The sequence below is a fragment of the Metopolophium dirhodum genome, chromosome 1 (genome assembly GCF_019925205.1).
Source record: "Metopolophium dirhodum isolate CAU chromosome 1, ASM1992520v1, whole genome shotgun sequence".
Taxonomy (NCBI): Eukaryota; Metazoa; Arthropoda; class Insecta; order Hemiptera; family Aphididae; genus Metopolophium; species Metopolophium dirhodum.
The window spans coordinates 127,972,779-127,985,701 of NC_083560.1; the positions used below are offsets into that span (position 1 = coordinate 127,972,779).

The following is a 12,923-nucleotide window of genomic DNA, read 5'->3' on the forward strand; positions in this document are numbered from 1 at the left end:
ATAAAACAGTTTATATAATCTGTTATTATACTGAAATAAGTGACCAAAAAAATTGGCTTTGTATTAATAATAAGTATAAAAATAAAATTTAAACAAATAATTTTAAAAAAGGTGGGTAAGTGGATGTCGCTCTGCTATTCAGTATGTTACAAGTGGGTCACTGTAATGGATTGTGTTAAATTTGAATTCAATGATATAATATCATTGTATAAGAAAAACGATTCTGAGCGAAAACGGTCAGTCAGCCTATGATATTACCAAGTATATTTGATGATATTTTTGTGAATAAAGTAATTTTTTTATAACCTATTTACGTGGAGCCTTGTTTTAAATGTTCAATCATAGCCATAAAAGTTAAACATTTTATACATTTTTAACCACAAAATAATTAATAAATTATAAATTTGATAAATGTTGTCAAAATTTGAACTTTAAATGCTTATAAAAAAAAATGTTGCCTATGTATTTTTAATATTTTTCAACTGCTATTAGAACGATATATCGATATAACGATATACTAAATTTTCACGTTTTTTTACCCAACAAATAAAAATTTATTGATATTTATAGAAAAAAAAACTAAAAAAATTGAAAACTGACAATGTCCGTAAACAGCTCAAAAAGAGTCAAAATATTTTCAACATTTTATGGTGTATAGAAAATGCTAATATAAACATTCAGTGAAATTTTCAAGTATCTACAGTCATTCGTTTTTTAATTACAATAAAATAAGAAAATTGTTACATGAGAAATCGAGTAAATATCAAATGTTGTAAAAATATAAATTTCAGACGCTCATAAAAATTTAATTTAAGTTTCTTGTAGACATTTTTTTTTCGATAAAGGTAGACAAGCTTATGAGTAATCTTATATTACATTTTCAAATCTTAGATTTAAAAAGAAAAATTTTTATGAATTCTCAACTCAAAAATTTTGCTAATTTTCGTGATTTTTCCGTATTTTGTCAAAATTTGAACTTTAAATGCTTATAAATAAAAACTGTGGCTAAGGATTTTTAATTTTTTTCATCTGCCTTTGAAACAATAACCTAGGAGCCTTCTATTAAATTTTCAAGCTTTTTTACTCCAACAAATAAAATTTTATTGATATTTATAGAAAAAAAAACTAAAAAAATTGAAAACTGACAATGTCCGTAAACAGCTCAAAAAGAGTCAAAATATTTTCAAAATTTTATGGTGTATAGAAAATGCCAATATAAACATTCAGTCAAAATTTCATGTCCCTACGGTCATTTATTTTAGAGTTACACCAAAAACCAAAATCGATTTTCTCAAAAACAGATTTTGCGTAAAAATTCCCGTTTTTCCTTAATTTTTCTTTTGTTTTTCACGTCGCTTTTGAAAACTACTGGGAAATTTTTACTTTTGACCCCCCAAGTACCAACTAGATTCACTTTCCTATCAGAAAAGTTACTGTTGAAGAAAATCCAAGCACTTTTACTGTCCTAAAAGGTGATGACAGACACAAAAAAATAAAATTAAAAAAATAAAAAAAAAAAAACACACATCATTGTAAAATCAATACATTCATCGCTTCGCTCAGAATCTAAAAAGTAACATAGGTATTAGGTATAAAGCTGTTACAGTAGGGGGAAAGAATTATGGAATGAAAAAAAAACTAAAAATTAAAGAAATATATTATGAAAAAAAATTGTCTTATTTATTATTTAATATATACAATGATAGTTTCATCTCAGTGGTTTCCTATAAGCTATCCCTAACCTATAACTATATACTAAAATGAAAATAGTTAAAAAATGTAGGTTTTAAAAATATTATAACAGAACATTTTTTAAAACAAAAATGTTTTTAACAGAATCAGTATTCTTAAAGTACAATAATAAATTACTTCTAGTTTTGAAACGATTATTTATTTTTAGATTCTGAGCGGAGCGATGAATGTAATGATTTTACAATGATGTGTGTTTTTTAAAAATATATTTTGTGTCTGTGTACATGATAAGTATTTTCAGTGTGAAAGTGAATCTAGTTGCTGCATTCGGGAGGTCAACATTTATAATTCCAAAACTCCAAGTACCTATCTAGTTTCCAAAAGCACCGGAAAAAAAATTTAAGGAAAAACGTGAATTTTTACTCAAAATCAGTTTAAATCGATTTTGGTTCTTGGTGTAGCTCAATAAAAAAATTACCGTAGATACATGACATTTTCACAGAATGATTAGCATATTCCATAAAAACCTTTCAAAATTAATAACTCATGTTGAGCTATTTCTATATGCTTAAGCACATTCAATTATTGTTTATTATTAGTTTTATTTAAATGTCAGAGTGAATTGACCTCTTATAAAATCTAAAGGTAAGATTATTATCTAGGCAATGATAAGATGTATAATAAATTTACAATTTTAAAATACTCATAACTCGCGTTAAAATTAAAATATAATAAAAAGCCCAAGAGGTTGCCTAGATAATAATCTTACCTTTAGATTTTATAAGAGGTCAATTCGCTCTAATTTTTAAATTAAAGGAGTTACACATGTTCAGCTGAGCGTACAATTTGCTGTTATGCACTTGTAAGACGTAGACAACACATGCGGGTATCACATCCTCTTAACGACTTAATCTCTAATATTCTAATCTGATAATACTTGATTAGTATAATTTTTTTTCATGTACCTATTTGATTTATTTTTTCTTAACATAATTAAATGCATACATTTTTGAGAGATGGTACTGGTCAAACAAAATTCTTTAATAAATAAAATTACATTTAGTTTCTTAACATATAATAAAAGCGTACAACAAATAGTGTTAAATTAATTATATTTCTTATGATATAGAGTATAAGGTTAAAAACATTACAATATTGTTATGTATACCATACATATTTTCATTCCTTTTACATCTAATTGATGGTACATTTACAAAATATTTACAAATTTGGTGTTGATTATCATTATTTAGTTTTCATTACATTTATTAATATTCAAACACATATTATTTAATTTGTTGAATTCTCCATCTGGAATAATTGAGTTATTTTTGAAAACATCACTACACATAATCATCTTCAATCTTATATGTAATAACTTTTGATTTGGAAATTTATTAAAAATTTATGTTATTCTCCATTTTTTAATATTTCATTTGAATCAGTTAAGCTTTTCTTCAGTATTTCATTATTGTAATTTTCATCTTCTGTTATTTTATCAGTTTCTTCCTTTTTTAATTCGTTATTTTGCATGATTTTGTCTTCTTTTTGGTTGATTGTTACGTTGTTACTTAGACTTAAACAGTCTCTTTCTTCTGCAGCGTCATCAGAGCCAATTTCTTCCTTTATTAATTCGTTATTTTGAATGATTTTGTCTTCTTTTTGGTTGATTGTTACATTGTTACTTTGACTTAAACAGTCTCTTTCTTCTGCAGCGTCATCAGAGCCAATTTCTTCCTTTATTAATTCGTTATTTTGAATGATTTTGTTTTCTTTTTGGTTGATTGTTACATTGTTACTTTGACTTAAACGGTCTCTTTCTTCTGCAGCGTCATCAGAGCCAATTTTTTCTTTTTTTAATTCGTTATTTTGAATGATTTTGTCTTCTTTTTGGTTGATTGTTACGTTGTTACTTTGACTTAAACGGTCTCTTTCTTCTGCAGCATCATCAGAGGCGGTACTTGCCTCACTACCAACTATTAATTCTGCAATCTCAGGTTCTAAATGATTGGACTCATCGTCAGATGAAGAACTTATATATATGATTTCAGAATTTCGATTAATTGTTGGTAATACTTCCTCGTCTTCATTACTTTCATTTTCATCATCATTTGGATCAATTTCTGATACTTCCTCTTCATATTCTTCTTCTTCTTCCTCTCCTCCTTCTTCTTCTTCATTGCTTTCATTTTCATCAACAATAGAGTCATTTTCATCATCTGAATCGTCTAATATCATTTCAATATCAGAATCATCACTGGAGTCAAGTGTCACTCCTGATGCTGAATTTTTAGCCTCAGTGATCATTTGATGAACAGTAACTATATTTCTTGTTTTTGACTTAGGTCCTGGTTTCATAGTTTTTCGGGTATTTTCAACCTCGATATAGGTTGGAATCAAACTTCTTTTGCGTTTAAGAGATTTTGTTGGTTTATGTTGTGATGAACATTCGCCACCACTACCAGATGATATTAATGTATGTAATGATGGTGCAATTAATTCATCGTAATCATTGTTATCAATTGGAACAGATGAACATCGACGCTCAGCCACCCCGACAGATAAACACCGTTCGAAGGACTTAGGTTCAGATGAACGGCGCTTAAACATAGGCAGATTATCAGGTACTAATGGCATAAACATAGGTATATGCATAGGTATATGCATAGGTATATGCATAGGTATAGCCCTACTTAAATGTATTGTGGCGGATTCATCTTCGTCATCACTTATTGTTATAACATCAGATTCAATTACTTCCTTTTTTATTTCGGATTCTTTTAGGAGAACAGCGGGTATGTCCATTTTGTCTTGATCAATTTCGCTTTGGATCATACTTTGATCTGGGTTGCTTCCAGTCGCATTTGGATAAATTTCGCTTCCAGTCGCATTTGGATCAATTTCGCTTCCAGTCGCATTTGGATAAATTTCGCTTCCAGTCGCATTTGGATAAATTTCGGTCGCATTTGGATCAATTTCGCTTCTAGTCGCATTTGGATCAATTTCGCTTACAGTCGCATTTGGAAAAATTTCGCTTCCAGTCGCATTTGGATCAATTTCGCTTCCAGTCGCATTTGGATCCATTTTGCTTACAGTCGCATTTGGATCAATTTCGCTTCCAGTCGCATTTGGATCAATTTCGCTTCCGATCGTTCTTTCATTCAATTCACTGCCAATTGCATTTTCATCCATTTCGCTTCCAATCGCACTTTCATTCAATTCACTGCCAATTGCATTTTCATCCATTTCGCTTTCAATTGCACTTTGTTCCATTTTGCTTCCAACCGAACTTTGATCCAATTCGCTCGACATATTTAAAAATTAATCGACACCTAAAAAAAACAACAACAAAATGCATTAATAAAAGTTATATATTTTTTTTTAACATAATTTACATTAACATTTACTACTTAAAGGAAAAAGAAACTACTATTATTGAAATACGCATTATAGTTAATGTAATTGCATGTTTTTTATATAAATTATAAAGAAATATGTATCTTACACTAAAAACAAATGTAATCTTATTTTTATATTGGCAATACACACACAATTTAGCAGTGGAGACAAAAAAAAAATGAAATGGGGTCTTAACAATAAGGAAAATGACAAGTGTGAATGCGGCAAACGGCAAACAGATGAACACTTACTCAGCTGTACCATGAATCCAACACAGTGTACCAAGGATGCCAGACATAGCTACACATTGGCTGCAATATAAGATTTGACAAAGTTACTGACCATTAATAATAATTATTACTATCTATTTATTTATTTGTTTACTCATTTATATATATGTTACCTATTTTATAACTAATTGTGATTATTGGCAATTTAAACTGGCCACGAGAAGAAGAAGGGGAGACATAATATCTATTCCACTCATGCCAAAAATGGCACATAGGCCAAATTTTATCAATGTGCACAAATTCTTTATCATTTTCAAATATTATATTACAAATTATAAAATTATGAAAGTTTGGAACTCACAAAGATATCTAGTACTAGAAAAATAGCCAAATTAATACTCTCAATATGCGCATCAACAAACAGTTGTGATAATGTATTTTCGATGTGATCTAATCAAAATCGAAGAATACATTAACGGATGAAGCTAGTGTTACTGGTGTTTCAATTAAACTAATGAAATACACATCTGATATCACAAACTATCCAATAAAAAACAGGAACCAAAATCACAATACAAATATAATGTAATAGATAGAGAAGTTTAGATAACAATTAAAAGGAAATAGTATAACAATGATCATAAATACTTAATTTCTAATTTTTTTTCACCAATCTCTCTTACCACCCTAGCAAAATATTTTGATCAATAATAATTATAAAAAAGCAGGTAAGTGAATCGTCACTCTGTTGTACAGTAAGTTATAAGTGGGTTTTTGTAATTGATGGTGTAAGCTCAAAACAAGTCGAATTATTTTGAAAATGATATCATAGCAGGAATTGATAAAATAAACATATAAGATGTAACTTTTAAGTATCTACATCAAAATAAGAAAATCGCTACATAAGAATCAAGTGAATATCCAATGTAGTAAAAATTCGAACTTCTATTAGAAAAATGAATCTAGTTGGTATCTTGACCGACTTTTCAATATTTTTATTTTCAATAGATAAAAATATGGGTATGGAAAATATTACCAATTAATAATACTCATATCTAACTTGAAAATAAAGATCGCTGACACATAAGCACAGATAATGTTCTTACTTAAGTTTGATAATAGGTAAATTCACTATGATATCAAAATTGACAACACACTATTGAAACTAGTGAATGAGAATTTTATATATCAAACGTATATAAGACAGACCTACGGCTCCAAAACTCTCAAGCCACTCTGCGTACCACAGAGTAATCATCTACTGATGACCCATGGACCACCAGTTAAGAACTCCCATGCTTAAGGATGTGGTCTATCTGCAGCCGGCTAGCTATTTACACAGGCTTATGATCTTTAATAGAAACGGTCTAATCTCTTTTCTTTGGTTAACACTTATCTTTATGACTTTCGATAACCTTAGACATTCCATAAAAGTATGGACGACACTACAACTTATTCTACATATTAGTTTAGCTTTCATGCAGTGACACCCTCAATATATTGTCAAAATATTTGTGTTTAATCATAAGTCGTGACAACTCAAACACCAATTTTGAATTATTAAAATGTTTTGGCAAACAATGAAAATGCTTTATTGTGAAACTGAATATGAATTTGTATATATGTTAAAAGAGGAGAATTTTACATTGCAAACAAAAGAGATGTTAAACAACTCCAAAATCTTTTTAATTTACTTTGTGGAATGGTACTATTAAATTTTAAAGAATTTAGATTTTTTTTTTCACCGGTAGTCCACATACTATATTTGTTAATTTCTGATAGATTGCATACTATATTCGCAAATTCATCGATGGACCACATACTATATGACAGGCTTACCATCCACCACTCTATAAAAAACTCAGAGGCCATTCGATTGAAACGGGTCTTCACTACGTCTCTTACACCAAGTAATATTAACAAGAACGGAAAATAAGTTTTTTTAATTTGTAAGAAAAATGGTATAGATTTTCTACTCACATTATTCAATGAGTTAGAGGAATTGCATATAGACATGTGATGTCTTGGGCCGTGTTTGGCAAAACCGCAAATTTTTGCTGTACATATGTGATGTGATTTTATGCACTGAAGATGTTAGTGAGACCAGAATTTGTCTCAAGTATTTAGTTTTTTTGAAATATTTAAAATCTTATAATAGTAATTATTATTACGTACACCTCTATAACTGCAGCAGTCACTTATCGCAATTCTCAACACAACATGGCACAACCGGCCAGTTTTTTTTAATAATTAAAAAAAAAACAAAATGTTTTACTGAAATTCTGATACATCTATCGTCTTTTACACAGTCTCACATTTATATGTAAATCAAACATCAAAAATACAATTTGTAGATGGATAAATCGTTGTGTGAAGCGAGCAACTTTTTCATGTATGTGATAGGCCATTATATCGAGTCTGGCGCAATGTCACCTAGCCATTTTAATCTCCTTAAATAATTTTTTTATTTTACAATGAATTTTGACCAAGTTGTTTTTAAAGGTTCTAACAACCTACAATAATATTTAAAGAAAAAATTTTTTTTGTGTTTTCTACTCATTCAATACTAGCTTGTTATTAGACCAAGCACATTAACTATTAAGTTTACTTAAGTGTGAAATGTGAATAATTAGATTACAATGTGCTTAAACAATTTTACTCATAAAATATTGTTAACTAGTATACAGTAGAAAAGCACAAAACATCTAAAATAGGTATGAAGATACTGGAACAAACAAGCTTGTTTACATTAATTATTATCTAATATAAACTAATGTGTGTTATTTGTATTAACTATTTAAATTGTATATTGTATTGTTTTAAACTGTTGTATACGGCTCAGCCCTTCAATAATGATAAGTAAATAAAATAAAATAAATAGATAATAGACTAGTAGAGATCAGAAGTTGTATTTTTTTCTGTATGCACTTAAATATAGCAGACCAAGCTAGATATCCATTCTATATAATGACACGTTGAAATGCAAAAATTAAAAATACATATTTTTGCATATTTTATCTATTTTAGAAAAAAGTGCGTATTTCTCAATTTGTATGGGCTTTTTATACTTGTTTAATATTTTTGCGTTAGAAAAATATACTTTCAGATACCGTTGTTTGTTTGATATAGAAAATATCAAGAAAGTTTAAGTTGTTCAATGCAAGCGTTTACTGGTATGAAAATGACAATAATCTATATGTTTACTTTACCTAAAAAATTAATTTTATTATCAAATAACTTTCATTCTATATTTATATTTTTAGATTGAAAAAATTACAATTTATCATATCATCCAACCAATTTTGAATTCAATAAAATCATAAAAAAAATTATTGGTAGGTATGCTTGGTACATATTTTTGCATATTTAAAACATTTTCATGCATATTTTGTCTTCTTTAGCTCCTACAACTTCAAAGCCCTTATTAGTAACAGTTTTTAAAAAATTATTATAATATATTATACATTTGTACATAAACAAAATTTATAATAGGTTACCTATTACAAAAGACCAGATATAATAGATATTGAAACTTTTTTAAATATCAGGTAAATCAAATCTGATCAAATATGTAGGCACAGTGTACAGTGTAAACTAATCAGACTTATTCCAAGTCCCCATGGGAAGATAAATATAACTATATAAATAAATCATAGAAAAAATGAAGGATGAACTATTAAGACTTGCTCTGAGTTTATGGCAGAAAATCAAAATTTTAATTTACATAGTCCGCCAATTTTTTTTAATTACCTGTCTAAATTATACAGCGACAACAAGTGTATCTAGACTTAGCAGTACTTTTTAATTATATATAATTTAGATAAGTATATAATTAACAATTTTAATCCAGAAAAATAATAAGTACCTATCTTTTAATTTTTTAGATTATGGTTTTATAATGGTGTTTATTTTTTTTATTTTTTTATATCTTGTATACAAAATATCTACCAGAAGGAGTGCTTTGATTTCAACATATAGTACCTTATCTTTTAGCAAATTGGATCAAGATGGACTACATAATAGACTACACACAGTAATACTAATGTTTATAGCTGTAGTAAAACTAGATGTAACCTATTGGAATTGGACATTTAGAAAAATACGAAAGAAAAGTGTTGATAAAATTATAAAATATACTATACTATAAGTTACTTACAAGTTCTTTCTTCACCACTTACTAACAAAATTATTTTATTTTTTAAAAGGTGAAATTAAATAGTATTATAATATTACTCATATTTTATTGTTTGACATAATAATAATAATAATAATTAATTTTACTGCTATATTGTATAAACTAGAATAAAGGTAATTATTATAAATTTAACTGACAAATTACGAAAAACCGCTAAAAATGGGATTTTAATTTCTAACGCTTTGTCTATCACCATAGAAACGAATAAAAAATACCTATTATAATATAAATTCAACATACAGGATATAATAAATAATAACAATATCCTGACTGATAATTGACAAACCGTCTCCGCTCAGAATCGTTTTTCTTATACAATGATATTATATCATTGAATTCAAGTTTAATACAATTCTTTATACATTGACCCACTTGTAACCTCCTTTACACCAGAGTGACATCCACTTACCCACTTTTTATTATTTATTATAGCCTTTAAGTTGAATCCCATTTTTTTTAATACTATTTTATAATTGTGTAATCTGTTAATGTTCATCATGTTATTTAAGTAAATAATTAATTATTATAAATTTTATGTTTTTATTGTGTAACTTTAATGTATTAATCATTGAAATTTTGTCATATTTATACTGCAATTTTCATATGTACATATTTGCATTGCAATTTATACATACTTTTAGCGCAATACTGCAATTTAGACATATTTTTAATGTAATTAAATCCAGTCTTTACCTATGAAACAAGATCAAGAGTACCTACATAGGTAATAAACTAATAACTAATAATAATTATTGAAAAATTTTAAATAGTAGTTGTACAGTCTTGTTCTGTCAATTGGAACTTTTACATTGACTTTTCAGGTACTAATTTCAATATAATTTCTTAATGTTATAATTTTATTGTATACAACAGTTATTAGGTACAACACACCAATTCTAAAATATTTTTAACATTATAAACTATTTTTACTCTATTCAAACTATTGTCTTAGTAGTTTTTATTATTTAAGAAATTATAAGAAAATAAGAAACTTAGATATCTACTGGGATATCTGTTTGAGCCGTAACTTACATTGCCTGTAAAGCAATCAGATAAAACGGTAGAAATTGTAAGAAAAAAGTAACACAATCTGACGAAGAAATTCAAATAAATTAAATAATATAAGTATAATATTAGGTTTATAATATTACAGTCGATAATTATTAATCTAATCAATTTGTAAAAATCTTTATTTAAAACAGAAGCAGTCGGTGTACTCGCATGCAGATTTGTCTAGCTCTTCATAAGAATTATCAAGAAAAATATTTGTTTGTCGACAAACACGTATTAGTATAATATGATCAAAGCTAGTACCAAAAATTGCATTATCAGGAACTCCATAGGTAATGAAATTCACTATTTGCCTTTTATGTAATTTTTATCTTTTCAATTATTTAATTAAAATTGTTAAAATTAATTAAATTACTGAATTGAACTAAAACTGGTACCTATTTGGTTGGGGGCGTAGATCTTATAATTTTAAGAGGGCCTACCAGCATTTTTCTGGTATCCTGGTGGGCCAGTACTCGCCGAATAGTATACACCTATTTTATAAATGCACTACAAGCGAAACGAGTATATCATATTTGGAGCCCTTGAATTTGTTTCTCAGTACCTAACATAATCTATCCCTATACACCAGAGGTCGGCAACCTTTTTGAACTCCCGGGCCACATTCAAAAATAAACATTTTATATTCCAAATAATCCAAATTATTTATCAAGAAAAAAATAACTGTTTAAAACTTTAAAATAATAGAACATAAAAATTACAATTTTTAATGACATAATAATTATAATATAAAAGTATGGAAATTACAACTGCTTTAGGCTTAATTTGATTTTTGTTGTTTGGATTATTTTTTCAATTTCCACATTAAAATTACTTGTGCTGGCTCTAAGTATATGGTGGAGATGGTCATCAATTAAGCGTGAACGGTATGGGTTTTTAATTTTTTTCATATGAGAAAAGGCCTGTTCACACACGTAAGTGGATCCAAACATATTGAAGTATTTTGCAGCTATAATTTTGCAGCGAAAAAAAGTAAAGGAGATGCTTTGAATGAGTCTTTTAAGATATCGTGTGACTGCAAATCTATTATTTCCATTTGAAGCTCAACATCAATATCTTCATAATCAATATTAAATGGATTGGCGAGTAGTTGAAAAACGCAACGTTTTACGTTACTGAACAGAATCAAAAATTAAGAATGTAACCCAAATACACTCGTCGTATCTACTTTAAGTATCTTATCGGTAACTGCAGTCGAGGTATATCTACCATTATAAAATATGACTGAAAGAAACGTTCAATTATATATTTTATACAATATGATTTTTTCGATATGATATTCAATTAAATGTCGTTGTCGTAGAATTTAAAGCGGACCACGGGTTGCCGACCACTGCTATACACCCCTGGGTACCTGGGCGTATTCAAAACGATGGAAAAAATACTAGACAACAAAAATACCAGCAAACGTGTGACGATAAAGCAAAGTAAAGAGAAGTGTGGCTAAGTATAGTAAGATTGTATTGGGCACACAGAAGAGAAACAGCAGCTTAAATGTCAACATGTTACCTGAATAATTGTAGACAAAATTCAACGAGTGGCAACTCAAATCCTAGGACTTTTACGATAGATAATAATTATTATGAACAAAAGAATAAGCAAATGTTTTGGAAATGTATATCAAGTCTGCTATAATTCACTCAATTTAACAATAATAAAAACCTAGTTGTTGAAACGGAATCAATCTGCGCTACAACAGTGGTGATAATGGAAGAGAAGGTACCTAAAACTAAAAGACAAACATTCTTTTTTAATAAGCAGCAGGTGGCAGGTACCTGGGCGTATTCGAAACGAGGAGAAAAAATACCAGCAAGCGCACGCCCAATAAAGCAAAGCGAAGTGAATCAAATATAGCGAGATTGTGTTGGGCAGAGAAAAGAAACGGTGTCATAAACGTCAACATGATGTTACCTGAATAATAGTAGACAAAACTCGACGAACGACAAATCGTATCCGAAGACTTTTGCGATGGATAGTAATTATTACTAATATGGTGTGCACCGGCACACACACGTAAGGAACTCACTTGAAAATGTTGTGATAAATGACAAAAATACAAAATGCATATGGCGACCGGTCTAGAAAAAACAGCGTCTCGACATACGTCATTCACGCGATCAACAACAAAGTAAAATGTCGGCACTTACTACTTCACACAGCGACAAAAAATGGCAGTGGCACGATCAGTGTGTGAAACGAGTACTACGCGTCTAGCGCTCACACTAAACAAAACACACGTTTCTCGCGCCGATGCGGCGATACTGTCTGGCGTCTACACACTGCTTCTTACCTCCAATAGTGGTATCGCGGTAATAGTAGCGTCTACCACTAACTGC

General features: G+C 28.7%; 1 protein-coding gene across 3 annotated transcripts; it reads right to left on the minus strand.

Moving 5' to 3' along the window:
• Positions 1-2,712: 2,712 nt before the first annotated feature.
• Positions 2,713-12,890, minus strand: LOC132936594 (uncharacterized). 3 transcript variants are annotated; one of them, XM_061003345.1, is made up of 3 exons: positions 12,499-12,831; positions 5,343-5,402; positions 2,713-5,024 (listed from the first exon to the last, which is right to left on the minus strand). In XM_061003345.1, exon 3 carries the CDS (start codon positions 5,002-5,004, stop codon positions 3,103-3,105), a length of 1,902 nt encoding a protein of 633 aa, XP_060859328.1. In that variant the 5' UTR covers positions 5,005-5,024; positions 5,343-5,402; positions 12,499-12,831; the 3' UTR covers positions 2,713-3,102. The 3 variants fall into 3 exon arrangements, with proteins under 3 accessions (XP_060859328.1, XP_060859329.1, XP_060859327.1); XM_061003346.1 differs by lacking the exon at positions 5,343-5,402 and having other exon boundaries at positions 12,735-12,890; XM_061003344.1 differs by lacking the exon at positions 5,343-5,402.
• Between the last annotated feature and the right edge of the window lie 33 nt (positions 12,891-12,923).

Excerpts from the sequence above, each read along its gene's own strand:
- LOC132936594 (XM_061003346.1), bottom strand. The coding sequence starts at position 5,004 with ATGTCGAGCGAATTGGATCAAAGTTCGGTTGGAAGCAAAATGGAACAA.